Source organism: Salvelinus fontinalis, chromosome 20 (genome assembly GCF_029448725.1).
Source record: "Salvelinus fontinalis isolate EN_2023a chromosome 20, ASM2944872v1, whole genome shotgun sequence".
NCBI classification, from domain to species: Eukaryota; Metazoa; Chordata; class Actinopteri; order Salmoniformes; family Salmonidae; genus Salvelinus; species Salvelinus fontinalis.
Genome location: NC_074684.1, coordinates 10,260,144 through 10,278,230, shown reverse-complemented (window position 1 = coordinate 10,278,230; position 18,087 = coordinate 10,260,144). Strand labels below are relative to the sequence as shown.

General features: G+C 41.6%; 2 protein-coding genes across 2 annotated transcripts in view; one reads left to right on the top strand and one right to left on the bottom strand.

Moving 5' to 3' along the window:
- Window positions 1-245: 245 nt before the first annotated feature.
- Window positions 246-3,413, bottom strand: LOC129817275 (protein yippee-like 5). The gene is made up of 3 exons (XM_055872369.1): window positions 3,196-3,413; window positions 2,175-2,338; window positions 246-1,534 (listed from the first exon to the last, which is right to left on the bottom strand). Exons 2-3 carry the CDS (start codon window positions 2,313-2,315, stop codon window positions 1,310-1,312), a joined length of 366 nt encoding a protein of 121 aa, XP_055728344.1. The 5' UTR covers window positions 2,316-2,338; window positions 3,196-3,413; the 3' UTR covers window positions 246-1,309.
- Window positions 3,414-8,895: 5,482 nt separating this feature from the next.
- The window catches only part of LOC129817276 (phospholipase B1, membrane-associated-like), a 32,131-nt gene continuing 22,939 nt past the window's right edge, over window positions 8,896-18,087 (top strand). Inside the window, 27 exon segments of the mRNA XM_055872370.1 lie at window positions 8,896-8,962; window positions 8,965-9,067; window positions 9,069-9,145; window positions 9,738-9,791; window positions 10,611-10,674; window positions 10,808-10,842; window positions 11,936-12,017; window positions 12,124-12,175; window positions 12,282-12,359; window positions 12,465-12,530; window positions 12,619-12,689; window positions 12,819-12,894; window positions 13,396-13,506; window positions 13,645-13,710; window positions 13,816-13,887; window positions 14,316-14,390; window positions 14,518-14,578; window positions 15,193-15,251; window positions 15,426-15,505; window positions 15,681-15,724; window positions 15,924-16,032; window positions 16,176-16,227; window positions 16,346-16,426; window positions 16,585-16,650; window positions 16,823-16,929; window positions 17,169-17,250; window positions 17,378-17,482. Coding sequence (XP_055728345.1) covers window positions 8,896-8,962; window positions 8,965-9,067; window positions 9,069-9,145; window positions 9,738-9,791; window positions 10,611-10,674; window positions 10,808-10,842; window positions 11,936-12,017; window positions 12,124-12,175; window positions 12,282-12,359; window positions 12,465-12,530; window positions 12,619-12,689; window positions 12,819-12,894; window positions 13,396-13,506; window positions 13,645-13,710; window positions 13,816-13,887; window positions 14,316-14,390; window positions 14,518-14,578; window positions 15,193-15,251; window positions 15,426-15,505; window positions 15,681-15,724; window positions 15,924-16,032; window positions 16,176-16,227; window positions 16,346-16,426; window positions 16,585-16,650; window positions 16,823-16,929; window positions 17,169-17,250; window positions 17,378-17,482 — 1,995 coding nt within the window.

The following is an 18,087-nucleotide window of genomic DNA, read 5'->3' as shown; positions in this document are numbered from 1 at the left end:
TCAGATTTTCTAAAAATTCCAGATGGGGCCAACAGTTGCCGAATGGATGTGATTTTCTGCCTTAAACCCCACAAATTATTTTTCCGTATTAACATGAGTTCTACTTTTGACAATGAATTTCATCTGTGTGCCCGTATGCTTTGAGGTGGCTACCTAATCTAGCTCTTGTTTATGAGGATTGTGTAGTCCTGCCCAATAAATACCCTTCCCCCATATTGATCAGAAGTGATGCAATAGAAGTAAAGTTGATTTTATATGATCAATTTCTTTATTATAATCCATCAACCGGAGGCCTGACAAAGAAAAAAAACAGTAGCTTTAACTCAACCCCTACTTAGTTTTCCAGGCTTTCTCACGATTTCATTTTGTTCCAATAGCTGAGTGATGAAGGATGGCATCGCAAGACTACGCAACCCAAAAAGAAAACACAGCACTGACCAATCCTAATACAGAACTTAAAACCACAATATTGTCAACAATGCTGGTTCATGTTTTTTTTGGTCACACAATGGTCAAGTTGTCTTTTGATAATTGTTACAGAATTGTCAGCATTTGAGGTTGATCACAGGTTCTATAGTCTAGGCGTGCTGCCGTCCATCGGCAGACATGAAGAGGCTTTAGTACACACATGCAATTGTCATCGGGATCAAAGTGAGGGTTGACATCAGTTTTAAAATGCTCAAACAGTCAAAACTAAAATCAGTACTATTAAATGTAACCAATATTTGTTAATAAAAGCAAATGGAAACTGGGTTTAATGACAATATTCAGAAAGATGATTTCCTCAAATCAATTTTCACACCCATTCTCACTAAAACTTAAATAATATTTCATCCTAAACACAAGCATACTTGATGACAAGCATCACTCATCCCCTAGTCCAATTTTCGACCAACACCCCCCCCCAAGCCCACTCTCTCATGCAACAGCAGTTTTATCATACACAGCTGTAACACTGACAAAGGCATTAGCATCTGTCCTTGCGCTCCACTTTGGGTCATTAAGTTACTCCCCCCACCACAACCCCTACTTTTCAGGCAGCTGTAGTCCAATGTCTACACGTGTATCGTGCAGAATCTAATGCATGTACATTATACGCGAGCACTATAGCCTGTGAGCGAGTGCATTCTCAAATGTGTGTACAATATGTGTGAGGGGCGGACATAATTACAGGCTTGTCTAGCTCTACACAATTCTTGCTGGTGGGAAGCTGATACACAGGTAGTTGCCTATAAGGAGAGGAGTGTAGGGGACACTGGAGATTGGGAGAGACGTCGGGTGCACAAGGCAGAAAGGAGGGACGGGGGACTCAGGAGTTATCAGAGGGCACATGCTCCTCGAAGCCCTCGCTCTCCCTTACTAGTGCCCTTTCAAGGATGACGCGGCCTTCCTTGTAGCGCTGACTGTCCTCTGTGGCAAACTCGTAGATCCAGCCCAGCTTGCTGTTGCAGTTCTTGCAGCTGACGTCTCGCACCATGTGTCTGCCAGTCAGCATCACGCGGTCCTGCACCTCGCTGTACTGCAGGTTCACCACCTGTGGGTGACAAACATAGATTTATTCAACGAAGTATCTGAACCTGCAAGAGGGACTAGCAGCGTGTCCCAACAATGAGTTTAGAACAGCACATACAGTATGGGACGGGGCTAGAGAATAATGACATGGTGTCATGTGTTTTCTGTAAGGACATGGTGTTATTCGCAGGACTCTTAACTACAACCTATTAAAAAAGGTCCAATGCAGCCATTTTTATCTCAAATCATTTCAACAAGTACCTTACTGTGACTGTTAAAAAAAATGGTAATAAGAAACAAAAATAGCTTCTTAGCAAAGAGCAATTTTTCAAGCAATAATTTAGCTAGGAATGCCAGAGTGGGGAGGGGAACATTTAAAACTAGCTATTGGCTGAGAGGTTTGGAACCAACTTATTGGTCTAATAACTCATTTACCGCCTGGTGATGTCACCAGGCAGGCCAAAACTCCATCCAATCAAAACAGGCATACATTTCACGTGATCTTTTCAAACAGCTCTTACACTACAAGGGTTCATCGTAATTTTCAAAATGTCACAGTATTATTCCAACCTCATAGTGTGAGAAATATATATAAAACACAGAACAATCACGTTTTTGACTGCACTGGGCCTTTAAGAGTAGTCAACCCTCACCAGGCTCACCTTGTTGAAGAGGAAGGCCCGGCCCGTGGCGCCAGTGAAGCGCGTGGAGATGAGCTCAGAGCGGTTGGTCAGGATGGTGTCACAGTTGGCGCAGGAGAAGAGGCGGGTCCCGCCAATGTGGTCCAGGAAGATCCGGCCCATAGTGCTGTTGTGCAGAGACCGACCTTTAGGAAGGGCAAGTAAGTCATGTAAGACACTAACTCATTCACAGACAGCAGCTGAAACAAAGGAGAGCGGGGAGGCTCAGAGTGAAACAGATGCACATCAGACAACTACTCACAAAGACACATACTGGGTCTGAGACCACATACTGCCCAGTTAGTGAGTTTGTGTTATAGTGCGAGCCTATTGAGATCAATATGGATACCAACTAGTTTAGGTGAACACATCATAGCAAAGATGCCTAGAATTAACAAGTGTATCTTCTATTCGGTTTCATAGTGAACGGTTGTCTTCATTGGCTGACGTAGAAAAATCATTGGAGGTGAGTAACGATGCTGCTACATCTACCTTCTGCATAGAAACAAGGGCAGTTGAATTGTGACTGCGTCAGAGCTGCGGCGGTTGCCATTTCCATCCCATTTGCCATTTCCACTGGATTGGAAAACATTCCATACTAAATCGACGTTTGTTTGAACAACATGTAATCGAGAAGTTAAACAAGACCTGCGCACATATTAAATGTAAACAGCTGTCATAAGACTATGGCAGCTGTTAGTCCTTTTTTCTCGAAATAGTAGCTTTTTGGGAGCCAAATGCCAATCAATCAGTCTTGATCGATGTGTGAAGCGATTCATTCAAGTTGTGTCAACAATACCATGACCTCATTCAGATTTACAACAAAACTAGAAGTTTATCAATCGTTGTCTCTTATAAAACACATGGACAGCATAGCATTTCACGGCTAGCTAGTACAATCAAATAGTGTTTGATAATGATGATAGCTAGCTAAAATAGCTCATATAACGTCAGTACACAAAGCCAATGTCGACGAAACATCGCGTGCCCAACTTTCTCTTACCTTGAATCTGTAATTTTCAGAGTTATGTCGACACGAATGTTAATAACCTGTTTTCTTGACCACTTCTATAGTCTTTATCAACCTCGAATCCAGTTTTTTTGTTGTATTTTCACCTTCTTTTCGTCCTTCTCGTCGATTCTGTAGCTAGATGTGGCGTCAGCTTTGTTGTTCTCTCACAGCTGTTCCGCAGACTGTATCAACATCCGGTACAGGTAGTCCCGCCCCTACTGGGTAGGGGAGTTGTTAGACAGACCCCAAGGAGGCAGCAGAGACCAAATTGAGTAAAGGCCAACGTGTTTGAAATTACACTGATGCAATGAAACCAGAAACCAGAAAAAAAAACATTTAGGAAGCAGACTGAAATTATGAAGCTCAGCTCAGGCTTCATTGTACATTGTGGTGTGGTGGATTTCAGGCAGCTGATATGAGAAAGTCCTGGATCAAAATCCAGGTAGGCTGTCTAATAATGAACATAGCCTTCTGACAGTCAGGCAGAAAAGTTTGCATCAAAATACTTCCTGTGCTGGAACAATGCAGAGCAAGAAATGGACATGCAGTCACATGAAAGAACACAGCAGGAAGAACACAAAGAATATCACAAAAATGTTAATCTCATTCCCAGACACTTCCGCCCAAGGAAAGTCTGGTGGAGCAACAAGTCAAACGTGGCATTTGTTAACCCAAGTACAGGAAATCTTTGGGCACGAGGTTACAAAAAGATTTACCTGGCATCTTGAGCTGCACAAACTGTTCAGCTGTAGACTTAAGATAAGCAGCACTCCTGAAGATAGATGGAGCATTGTCATGCTTGAGAGTGTCCTTGGGAGACAGATAACAGAGTCTTGTGTAAAGACCAATCTCTGCAGTCATCACAATTGAAGTGAGCATGTGATTATTGTATCAGATTAGGAGTGCTGATCTAGTATCAGTCGCCCCCCGTCCGTCCGTCCGTGTCGTCTTATTCATTTAGATCTAAACGTTAAATCCACTGTCCTCTAACTTCAACTCCGAACCATTATCATAACGTCTATTAGCATAAACATGATTTCAGATGTACATTGCATTTACAGTACGGCAAATCAAGAAACATAATTGACTGGAACTCAGGTGTTGCAGTGGATGATTGTACAGTATAGTCAAGCAATTTCAGGTCAGTAATCTGTTAATCCTTTTTGATCAAACAAACATAACAGAGGCACAGCGTTCTAAGGCACTGCATCGCAGTGCTAGAGGCGTCACTACAGACCCGGGTTCGAGCCGTGATCGGGAACCCCATAGGGCAGCGCACAATTGGCCCATCGTCGTTAGGGGAGGGTTTGGCCCAGGTAGGCCAGCATTGTAAATAATAATTTGTTCTTAACTGACTTGCCTAGTTAAATCAAGGTTAAATAAAATTAAAATAAACACTATATGTACAAAAGTATGTGGACACCCCTTCAAATGAGTGGATTCGACTATTTCAGATACACCCATTGCTGACAGGTGTATAAAATTGAGCACACCGCCATGCAATCTCCATAGACAAACATTGGCAGTAGAATGCCTTACTGAATAGCACAGTGACTTTCAATGTTTCACTGTCATAGGATGCCACCTTTATAACAAGTCATTTCGTCAAATGTATGCCCTGCTAGAGCTGACCTGGTCAACTGTAAGTGCATAGTGCCAAATGTAAAGTTTGTTGGAGGAAGAATAAAGTTCTGGGACTGTTTTTCATTGTTCAGGCTAGGCCCCTTAGTTCCAGTTAAGGGAAATCTTAACGCTACAGCATACAATGACATTCTAGATGATTCTGTGTTTTCAACTTTGTGGCAACAGTTTGAGGAAGGCCCTTTGCTGTTTCAGTGTGATAATGCTCCCTTGCACAAAGCAAAGGTACATACAAAAATGGTTTGTTGGGATCGGTGTGGAAGAACTTGACTGGCATCGAACACCTTTGGGATGAATTGGAACACCGACTGCGAGCCAGGCCTAATCGCCCAACAGCAGTGCCCGACCTCACTAATGCTCTTGTGGCTGAATTGAACCAAGTCCCCGCAGCAGTGTTCGAACATCTAGCGGAAAGCCTTCCTAGAAGAGGGGAGGTTGTTATTGCAGGAAAGGGGGGACCAACTCCATAAAAATGCCCATGATTTTGGAATAAGATGTTCGTCGAACAGGTATCCATATACTTTTGGTAATGTAGTGTACATCGTGTAATCAACTATATTTCTCCCTCGCCTTTCCATCTGGCAGTCCCTCTCCTCTGTAATCGTTACAGATAGATAAAGAACAGAGACTGATAATCATAAGTGATGATCAATCAATTTAACTTCACATTGTTATGAAACACGTGCCTATGTTGCTGACCAAGAGATTGGCCCTGAGGACAATCTATAAAGAAATCAAATGTGTGTACATCCATATCAACATCAAATGCTTACCCATTCATATTACTCATTTATGATGAAACCATGAAAGACAACTGCTCTTGTAATTGCTATTGCATGATAGCTATTTCATCAACTAACTGCCCCATGCCTATACCCATAATTAATACTTATTCATACTAATTAAAATTCTTATTTACTCATTTATTTTCATACTGTTTGAAATAAACTGTGATTATGTAACAGGGAGTCATTAGCTGCCTGTCCTTGTAGCAGGAAGTCTTTAAGGTCAAGGATATACGTTTTTTTTTTTTTAAATACCTCTGTTATGTCACTGTCAATCTATCACCAAGGAGGCTTAGCCATTTTAAGGACATTTCCCCACGAGATTGCATTTGAGAGTGTTACACAACGTATAGCCTACTAAAGGATTGTGATTTGCATCTATGGTATACAACCATTGCCAGAGGCAGAACAGATAATAAGGTAAAAGTTTATAACACCTTTGTAATAAAGCATTTATAAGGGATTAGAAAATAGTTTATTCATAATTTATTAAGGCTATGTGTCACACTCCAATGGGGTATTTTCTTAATCACATCACAAGGAACTTTTATCAGTTAAATAAAAACACCAATATAATACTTTTTTTGTATTACAACTTTTTTTAAATGTTTTATAAAAACATGCTAATTAGGCAATGTCTCATTAAAAATGTGCATATTTGCATATACCACAAATGTTTTTTTGCTGTATATGCAAGCCTATATATTTAGGTTGAACAAGTAGAGCAGGTTGTGGATACATACTTTTTTCATATTTCTATCTGTAAAATAATTGTTGGTGCATATTTCCAAATAAAATGCTATTGAGAATCTAGATTTGGCAACAAATCAACAATTCTCTCTTTGCAAGTCTGGAGAATCTATCTAAGGACAACCACAAAACATGTGTTGAATGCAGACGCTTCTGAGCTGAGAAAATGTTGTTGGTGTGTGGGAAGAGTACTACTTTTGGGAAACGGCAGTTAAAGAGAAGTACAATGAATTTACCCTACCAATTGCCAAATGCCTATTTACAGTGCCTTCAGAAAGTATTCATACCCATTGACTTATTCCACATTTTGTTGTGTTACAGCCTAAATTCAAAAAGGATTAAATATATTATTTTTCTCACCAATCTCAAATAAAGTCAAATGTTATTGGTTGCCTAAACATACAGTATTTAGCAGATGTTATTTCTGGTCTTGTGAAATGCTTATGATGCTAGCTCCAACAGTGAAGTAATATATAACAATACATGCATAACAATACACAGACAGTGTGGTGAAGAAGGCGCAACACTGCCTCTTCAACCTCAGGAGGCTGAAGAAATTTGGCTTGTCACCTAAAAACCTGACAAACTTTTACAGATGCACAATTGAGAGCGTCCTGTCGGGCTGTCTCACCGCCTGGTACGACAACTGCACCGCCCTCAATCGCAAGGCTCTCCAGAGGGTGGTGCAGTCTACACAACGCATCACTGGGGGCAAACTACCTGCCCTCCAGGACACCTACAGCACCCGATGTCACAGGAAGGTCAAAAAGATCAGCTGCGACCGAGAGACTGAAAAACAGCTTCTATCTCAAGGCCATCAGACTGTTAAATTTAAACAGCAATCATTAACTCAGAGAGGCTGCTGCATACATACAGACTCAAATCATTGGCCACTATAATAAATGGATCACTAGTCACTTCAAATATTGGCACTTTAACAATGTTTACATATCTCACATTACTATACCACTCGGCCATCGCTCATCCATATATTTATGCGTACATATTCTTATTCCATACCTTAAGATATTTAATTTGACCTTTATTTAACTAGGCAAGTCAGTTAAGAACAAATTCTTATTTTCAATGACGGCCTAGGAACAGTGGGTTAACTGCCTGTTCAGGGGCAGAACGACAGATTTGTACCTTGTCAGCTTGGGGATTTGAACTTGCAACCTTTCGGTTACTAGTCCAACGCTCTAACCACTAGGCTACCCTGCCGCCCCTATGTGTGTTTTAGGTAGTTGTGGAATTGTTAGATTACTTAAATATTACTGCACTGTCAACACTCGCATTACCATCTGCTAACCATGTGTATGTGACCGATAACACTTTATTTGAAATCTATAAAGTAAGATAATGCATTTAAGAAATATTATCACAAGCAATTTATTATTTTATTTCTATATATTTCAGACCCCTTGACTTTTTCCACATTTTGTTACCTTACAGCCTTATTCTAAAATGGATTTAATAGTTTTTTCCCCTCATCAATCTACAGGCAATACCCCATAATGATAAAGCAAAAAAAAGTTTTTTAACAGAAATATAATTTACATAAGTATTCAGATCCTTTACTCAGTACTTTGTTGAAGCACCTTTGGCAGCGATTACAGCCTCGAGTCTTCTTGGGTATGACGCTACAGGCTTGGCACACCTGTATTTGGGAAGTTTCTCCCATTCTTCTCTGCAGATCTTCTCAAGCTCTGTCAGGTTGGATAGGGAGCGTCACTGCACAGCTATTTTCAGGTCTCTCCAGAGATGTTAGATCGGGTTCAAGTCTGGGCTCTGGCTGGGCCACTCAAGGACATTCAGAGACTTGTCCCGAAGCCACTACTGCGTTGTCTTGGCTGTGTGCTTAGGGTCGTTGTCCTGTTGGAAGGTGAACCTTCTTCCCAGTTTGAGGTCCTGAGCGCTCTGGAGCAGGTTTTCATCAAGGATCAGAGGTTTTCGTAAAATGGGCAGGGACTATGCTGTCCTAGCTTCAGGGGTGCCAGCACAGAGAATAGCTGTAATGGTCCTATGTGTAACTGGTGTAGAGAGTCAGGCACAGGACAGCAGATATGAGTAATCAACGTATTTTACTCAAAAAGACACATTTACAAAGTAACATCACGAGCCCACAAAGACGGACCGAATTACAATAAACAATCACTCACAAACACAACGTGGGGAACAGAGGGTTAAGTAATAAACAAGTAATTGGTTGAGTGAAGCCAGGTGTGTAAGACAAAGACAGAACAAATGGAAAATTAAAAGTGGATCGGAGGTGACTAGAAAGCCGGTGACGTCGACCGCCGAACGCCGCCCGAACAAGGAGATGGACCGACTTCGGCGGAAGTCGTGACAATAGCTTGAACTGGGCTCAGCTGGGGCTGCCCCCTCTCTCTCTCGCTCTTGTCTTTGCTTTCACTTTCTTCCATTCTTTCTTCCATGGAGATTTTCACCATAGTGATGTCACAATGTCCCAGCCATGCCCTTGAACGAGAGCCCAACCCCCCCTACTATGCATAATATGCATATGCATGATGTGTATTATATATCCTGGATAGGTGTACCTTTGAATCACATCAAACCACGAGGTTGAGGAAGCAGGACAGTAAAGGACAGTAAGCCCAGACAACTGAGCTGTTAGACAAACAGACAGATAGTCAGACAGACAAGCCAGACAGAAGACAACAGGTGGCCTATGAGGACAAACTTTGACAGACAAGGGATGCTTCCATTACTGGTTATAGCTCTGCTGGGGTTCTCCACAGCACCAGGTTTCTATGCACTTCTATACTCAAACTCTCTGATTGTTTTAAACATAAAAGTTTACAAACTGGGTGAATTGAAGAATACCAGTGGCCTTGTGTCTTCGGTTTGCAGGAATGGTATTGGGGAAATATCGCAAGTAGAGTCAAGTTGTATTCCTGTGGTGATTATTGGCATGCCTGAGGTCTCTTATATTTCAGTATAATTGATGTACTGTTGCCCGCTTTGGTTGTACCATTTTAATGTATTTCTGCATAGTTAAAGTAACATCTTGGGGACCTTGTCAGGCTTTCAGGAGTGAGACAAAAACAGTATAAATCATATGGGACAATGAACTCTCTTATTGATACTGTAGGGGACATGACAGCATTCTTGTTGAATGTGTTCTTGTCGCCTCTCTTCTAAGATGATAACGCTAAATTCATTGAGCAAATTTGCTCTGAGAAAGTATTTGAGAAAACCTAAGATGTTATTTAATGTATGCATACTTCATGTATGCTTTCCACATTCATATAGCAGTAAGCAACATTGATTGTATAAAAATATACTGTATTAATCCCCATAGTATGTGACCTGTAATGTCGCTTTTGTTATTCCCAGCCTCTGCACTGCCTTGCACTCAGATCTCTCTCTCCAAGTCCCTTCCCTCCTCAGGTGAGTCTGTTCACTAATCAGTCATTAGCGATATACAGTAGTTGTTATCAATGGCTTGACAGCCGAGGAGGGAAAGTACATCTTAACTGGGTTAAGAACAGTATGATCTGGCCTTGTACTCTGCTTGATGTCTTTGAGTTCGTTCAATGATATGTCTGGCCACCTAGAATATAGAGATACACTCAGTGTACAAAACATTAAGAACACCTGCTCTTTCCATGACATAGACTGACCAGGTGAATGCAGGTGAAAGTTATGATCACTTATTGACAGCACTTGTTAAATCCACTTCAATCAGTGTAGATAAAGAGGAGGGGACTGGTTAAATAAGGATTTTTAAGCCTTGAGACAATTGAGACATGGATTGTGTGTGTGTGTGTGCAATTCAGAGAGTGAATGGGCAAGACAAAAAATGGAAGTGCCTTTTAATGGGGTATGGTAGTAGGTGCCAGGCGCTCCGGTTTGTGTCAAGAACTGCAACGCTGCTGAGTTTTTCACACTCAACAGTTTCATGTGTGTATCAAGAATGGTCCACCACCCAAAGGACATCCAGCCAACTTGACACAACTGTGGGAAGCATTGGAGTCAACATGGGCCAGCATCCCTGTGGAACGCTTTCGACAACATCTGGAGTCCATGCCCCGACGTATTGAGGCTGTTCCAAGGGCACAGCTCAATATTAGGATGGTGTTCCCAATGTTTGGTATACTCACTGCATATCTTCAGTCTCTTTAGTCCTTTTTGAGTTGAGTTGGCTGTTCTAAACGATCAACCAGTGCAGCCTCAGGTCGGCTCCTAATTTCACTATTTTCTCTCCAGCTCACAGTGTCAGACCCTCAGATGTGGCTGTGCTCTCTGCCATTGGGCTTCCCCACACACACAGGTAAGCAGCACATCAAATTTATCTAACCTTGATAGATAAGGGGACACCACCAGGTGTCAATATTGAATCATCCCTAGTGTCAATGTGAACGCAGAAAGGTTTTTCAACCTTCTGTTTCTCTCACTCTCTGCAGCAGCGAGCTGTCCAGAGTGTTATCGAGACTTCATGGTAAGCCCCTGCTATTCATAAGGGTTTGGGGGTTACTCAATGAATCAATCCAGTTTTTTGAAACAGAAGAAAAGGTCTTGCTCCACAGTCTAATATTATTGCGAAAATATGTATGCAAACCCAGGCTATTGTCATAGACAGACACAAGTACACACAAATACAAAATTCTAATTTCATGTGACCTTCAGCACCAAAATACAGTCTGCATCAAATAATATCTCAATAAAACACACTTATTGGTTGATAAGACATTTTGGCCTGCTGACAGATCTTCCTCTTCCATGCCAAATGTCCTCCCATTGCAATCTGACCCTCGTGTATACTTACGTAGAATTTTCATCTCACTTCATCAAGATAATCTAGAACCAGACAGAATTTAGGCTTTTACCTTTTAAACAATTTATTTGTCTTCTGAACAGCTTTCAATGATAGGCTTGTGCAGGAAAGGATAAAAGCATTGAAAAACTGAATACATTTGGAAGAAATTATGTACTTGAGATAGTGTTAGGCCTGCTCCTATATAAATTACTGTAACTGTTGAAAGGTTTCACGTGTCATTACATAAAAATATATATATTTTTTTTAGACGATACACAAATACAAGAATGAACAGTTTCCCATCTAATAGGTTATTATAGATCATTTTAGTATCAATTAATTAACCTCACACTACCGTGCGACATCTTCATCGGTCTCGTATCAGTACCAACCCTGACAATACTAAAGATAGAACCACCAGTCTTTGCCGCCAACAATTTCACAAGAAAGCATTTCACAAGGAAGCAATAAAGACAATACAAAAGAACATAAATAAAGATGAAAGTGATAGACACACTGTACTCTCAACTCACGTGGCACTTACTGTATGTCAGTACCAAGACAGTCCTACGTGTCTGGTCAAACCGATTTGCCCACGTGTATCTACAGTATATCTATATAGACAGTACATACAGTACTTAATATATAGAGCCTACAGGGCCATTTCCTATAATGTTTTTTTCACGCCATGAAGTGCCAAGTCGTGTGCATATGACAATGTTGATGTCACTTACAATCAAGCAACTTCCTCCCCCCTGTCTCTCTGCCCCGCTAGAGTTGCTGACCATGTTTAACCCTGCAATGACCAGTACTCTCCTTGGTCAGACAAACCTCTATTCTGAATCCTCACAGCACAGGTAAACCACAACTACACTTGCTCCCTGTGAGAGTAGAGACCGAGACAGGGCGTGAAAGAAAGAGTGAGAAAAGTAGTATTTCAGACCACGTTTTGTTCATTTGCAGGGCTCTTGTCGAGCAGGCAAAGGAACTAACCCTCTCCCTCAGGAGTAACCAGGTATTCTAGCGACTCTCCTTCTACATCACCCAACACATTGTCCTATAGAATCAGAACAGCTTCCCCGATTGTCGTCTCTGACTGTGTCTGTTCTTCTCTCTGATAGGCCGTTGAGCTAGACACAGACTGGAAGCTGGTCATGCTATTTGTTCAGGTGGATGAGCTCTGTGTATGTCAGGACCAGGTCAGTAGCCACCTCACATGTCTGGATTTCAGTCCACGTCTTCATTTCATGACTTTACAGTGTTCATAGCGGCGTTCCTTTGAGTGAGTGTTTGTGTGTATGCAGGTCAGCGAGACAATCACAGCAGCTGTCCATCAGGTGGATCGTGCGCTGCAGGTGCTGCAGTCACAGGTGGGTTTTGGTGACTCGTGTGACACTCAGCAATGCTACAGTACATTCATTTAGATGACCGTTAAGATTACTCTTAATGTGTTTGCAGTTGAAGCGGACCATTGTCAATGTTGCACTGTGGTATGGAGAGTATGATACTGGATTTCGTTATCAGAACAGGTGACTTTCTCAACCAATTGCACAACTCCTCAATCAGTCGGTGCACTCATTCCCTGAGTTTGAAACTCTTCAGTGATTTCAATCTATAGTTTCTGGTAGGCATTTGATTGCTTGTATGTCTATTGACAGGATGTGTCAATGTATGGAGGAAAAACATGAAGGGGAGCTCAGACTACTGAAGGCCATCCTCACTCAAGTCCTCCAGGTTCAATGTCTTACATCTACGTCATCTACACTATATCCCCAACATCTATGTGCTGTTTACATTTTATCCACTATACAAATAAGATAAAATGAGATTAGATTGCATGTTATTGTCTGTTTTCACCCCAAAAAATATTTTGCATCATAAAAAACCCTTACGGGACATAAAATACGGTAAACAACATACAGTAGGTCTATATGTTCTGTATGTTGTTTACCGTATTATATGACCCCTAAGGGTTTTTTATGATGCAAAATATTTTTGGGGGTGAAAACAGACAATAACATGCAATCTAATCTCATTTTATCTTATTTGTATAGTGGAAAAAATGGCTATAGGAGATATGGACGGAAGGGGCTATAGTACAGGGGACTTTACAAGTTCAAATGAAAGTGGCACACTCATCTCTCCTTGCTGGGGATTTAATGGACCAATGTTTCAGTTAAAAATGTGTATTATATATAGTTATTTTTACAAACCATTATTCATGGTGGTCAATAGGAGTCCCTTGATCGACACCTGGTGGAGAAGCAGTGGTACAGCAACAGAGATGACTTCACCGTCCTACTGCAGGATGCCCCCTTCATCACATCAGACCCCGCCTCTTTTATTGTGAGTGACAAGCCATTAAACCCTCCCTACAATTTTTATACATTAATGTGCCTATCCTATTGTGTGATGCAGAGTTGAGTTGTTATGGTGTGTGCATACGCTTGGATTTCTGATGCATACGTGTTAATCTATGTACAGAGCGCTGCCCCCAGAGCGGGTGAACAACACACAGACAAACTGGCAGTACAGATGTGGGCCAACTTGGTGAGTCACACAAAATACTACACATGCTGCTAACACACTGTGGCATTGTCTCGGCTCTCAGTTCTAGTCAAGGCAAACAAATGAGACTTGTTTTCTGTTTTTCAGCTGCAGCCCACCATAGGCCAGCAGAACATGGAGGAAAATAGCATGATTATCTCTGTGCTATGCCCCAGTGAGGTGAGAGAGTGTGGCCTCCAACACACACCAGACCTGGGTTCAAGTAGTTTTCTTTCAAATACTTTCATTGAGACTGCCTGGAGTGCCAGATGAGTGTGGTTTGTACTTTAGGGCCCATTCATTGGTTCCATTACACCAAACAAGCTCAATAAAGTGCAGCTAAGGTAGTTAAAAGAACACAAATACTATTTGGACCCCTGCCTGAAGTCTGGTAAATACAGTATCGTGTGGGATTAATAGAATGTACTGTACATTGTGCACATACTGTACTATGAGCTGCCTATAAAAGTCTCACACAGTATAGTATGATTCATACAACTGAGAAATATTGCTGTTGTTGTTTTCAAACCTTCATCCCCCACCCTCTTTACATTTCTCTCTCTCTCTCTCTCTCTCTCTCTCTTTCTCTCTCTCGCTCTCTCTCTCAGGACCGGCCTTTCCTGAGAACAGAGAGTAACTCTCCATCAGATCGTACCAGTGAGCCCTCTCCTCTTCTCGACCCTGTGAGTTATTGTTGTCATGTATGAGGCCTGATACTGTATGACTATTAGACCCCTGCACATGGTGGTCTCTGCATACACATTATACATGGTAATTACTCTGGATGTGCTCTGCGTGCCTTGTCATCAGATCATGGGCACTCATATGCCCTGTGAAGACCGTAGCCCTTCCAACTCCCCACCCACCTCAGGTGAGAGGAATCCTCACAATATACAACATACAGTGTACAATATACAGCTTGTTTGTTGAAACAGAGCCAGTATGCCCTGGTCTTGTTTAACCCTGCACTTACTGCAGTTTCCCAAACTAGGGATCACTAGATGCGTTGTAATTAACAAAGCGGTTTCTGTTTTCTTCTTGCAAGTGTAGCTCTATCCTTTGAACTGTTTAAGCTACACCATATTATGACCCCGTCGCTGAAAGATAAGACTTCCGTTTCCCTCTACTTTGCCCATTAGACTCAATAGAACAGAATGGATAAGACCAGGCACTAAATCAGACCGGGGGTAAAATAACATCATTAATGATAAAGTTATTTTCTACACAGAAGATCATAAAAAAAATATCTTCTGAATTTCACAACACTTTTCCGATGCATTACAGTCTCTTCAAACCATACTTCCTTCAGATTGAAATACTTTCAAAAGTACTGTCCGACTGAATTGTAATAGACTGTTACAGCCCCAATTAAAAATGGTAAAAAAAAAGTTTTAGAAAACAGATGTCAACAGGTTTCTGATTGTGATACTTGGATAAAGTTTGCCTTACTTCATTCTCATCACCTGCTCTTCTATGCGTTCACAGTTCATGCCCTCAGGCCTGGCGATATTAAAGTAGTAGCTGCAGTGGGCGACTCTCTGACTGTAAGTCACCTGTTCCTTGTTTACCTTTTATCTGTACTATAGTAGCTAGTACATTAGTGAAGTAATCTACATTACCCAGTTGTAGGACTGTTGCTCATGATATTTTATTGCTACCCTTATTATTACACTCATGCTATTGCTATATTTATAACACTCTCTTTGACCGATTGGCAGGCGGGCAACGGTGTCGGATCGGGATCCAGCGTAATCTACCTACTGGATGTCCTGACGCAGTACAGGGGGTTATCATACAGGTGGGTCCTTATCATAAAGGGTCCTTATCGCTCCTACAATAACACAGCAGTACAAAGTGCAGTGTCAATGTCAGTTCATCTTCCTTTGCGGTGGGTTCCCTGGAGGTAGAGGTGAACACTAATCTATATGGTTTACATCTCTAAATAGTCTATAATCAGCCTTTGTGTTTCTCAGTGTCGGTGGAGACGAGAACCTCACCACCGTCACCACTCTTCCCAGTGAGTCCCCTTCTTGTTGCTGTCGTCTTGTCTTAGCTATCAGGCTAATTGTGTAGCCAGAATGTTGCCCAAAGACTGGAATACACATTCACACATTTACATTCAGAAGAGTAAGAAAAATGCTGTTGTTTTATGTGCATCGTTATCAATGTAGTCAGGTTTGACGGATATGTCTTTTGTCTTTTGTGTTGCTGCTCAGATATCCTGCGTGAGTTTAACCCCTCCCTGACTGGCTACTCAGTGGGCAAAGGCAAAGAGGACACCACTCAGGCCTTCTTCAACCAGGCTGTGGCCGGAGAAAGAGCCAAGTGAGTCTCATCATCAGTCCATATGATACTCTTCTATCCAGACATACCTGTCTCTCTGACTGACTATGTTTTACTGAATATGTTTTGTCGTTTTTATACTGTTGCTGAATAGTGATGTTGGATTGTCTGTGTTTGTTTTTAAGGGACATACCAGACCAAGTGCGAGCACTGGTGGCCAGGATGAAGAATGACTCGGTAAAAGACAATCCTGAATTATATTTCAATCTACTTTTTATTTGCCTACCACACATAGATTGATATAATAAGCAAGCTTATATGTGAACATGTTCTCCCCCTCTGTCCTCTTTCACAGAGCATTAATTTCCAAGAAGACTGGAAAGTTATCACTTTGTTCATTGGAGGCAATGACATGTGTGAATACTGCTACAACTCTGTGAGTACCAATACTTGATGATAAGATACACCACATCAAGATACAATACAATACCATTCTGTATCATGACCTCCTCTAAGAACTCTGTCTGCAGTGATATGGTACCGGATGTGCATGTTCCATTGCTCTGACTGTCACTACTTTTCATTGTCCCACAGCTGTTTTACTCCACTGAAAACTACGTGCGCCACATTCGTGAGTCTCTGGATTACCTTCATAAACAGGTAAGAGCTGTAGACATGTCACAGTTATTTCCACATTTGTACATTTACAAATCTTATCAGCAAGCACATACATTCCTGTGTTTTCAATTACTTGTTACAATTACTTTCAATTACACAAACACTTTTTCTGTCTCTCTGTCTCTCTCTGTCTCTATCTGTCTCTGTCTCTCAGGTGCCGAGGGCCCTGGTCAACCTTGTGGAGCCTCTCTACATCCCCATCCTGAGACAGATGCACACAGAAAAAAATGCCTATCTCAAGTGCCCTACCTGGCTTGCCAAGTAAGAGTCCCTCCCTGCAAGTGGAGAATCTAACTAGAGCAGTTGCTGGAGGGAGTTTTCACCATTGTAAAATCCATGACAGCGAGGGTGCAAGTGCACACTTTGAGTCGGGATGCCCCCTATCCGCAATCGTCCTCATCAAGCCACCACTTTCATATATTTGCCATTACGCAGGGTAATATACCAACGGATCTCTGAAGTCTAGATCAGTAACACCTGATCGTGTGTCTCTCCTTCAGTATTCTGTGTCCCTGTGTCATCTCGCCCAAGGAGGGCTCTGTAACACTTCAGAAACTCCACGTTCTGAACAGAGATTATCAGGTATGGCAAAGACTCATTCTGCAGTGCATTGAGACCACAATATTATACATGACTCTATGGTAAATCCCATAAGAGGGTGGTTGCTCATTGATTACCAATAACAAAAATGAACTGTTACCTCGTTCAGCGTGGACTGCATGAGCTAGTGGAGTCAGGACGATACGACACCCATAATAACTTCACGGTGATCCTGCAGCCTTTCCTCCGAGACATCATCATTCCAGTGATGGAGGTTAGGCACACTGCATTGTCACTCACTTGTTCTCTAAAACAACAATTGTAAGACTGAACCGTGTGTATGAATATTCCAATGCCATTACATGGCTACACACACACTCCAACGCACAAATGCACGCACACACACATATACTCCGGCAGACGGACACACGCTTGTACACACACACGCACACACACACACACACACACACACACACACACACACACACACACACACACACACACACACACACACACACACACACACACACACACACACACACTCTGAGTTGATCATGTTCAATTGGAATTACTATGCATTGTTTCATTGAGTGAACAATCTTTTGTATATATATATATTGTATATATATGAGAGAGAGAGAGCAAAGAATAGTTTTTATACATATACAGTGCCTTCGGAAAGTAGGTTACAGCCTTATTCTAAAATATATATATTTTTTAAATTCCATCGTCAATCTACACACTATACCCTATAATGACATAGCAAAACAGGTTTTTAGACATTTTGCTGATTTTCTATATTTTTTTAAACAGATATCACATTTACATAAGTATTCAGACCCTTTACTTAGTACCTTGTTAAAGCACCTTTGGCAGTGA

Bases quoted from the DNA above. Each gene is read 5' to 3' on its own strand.
- LOC129817275 (XM_055872369.1), bottom strand. From the start codon at position 2,315: ATGGGCCGGATCTTCCTGGACCACATTGGCGGGACCCGCCTCTTCTCC. The intron at 1,535-2,174 runs GTGAGCCTGGTG...TGTCACCCACAG, and splicing joins GGGCCTTCCTCTTCAACAAG to GTGGTGAACCTGCAGTACAG.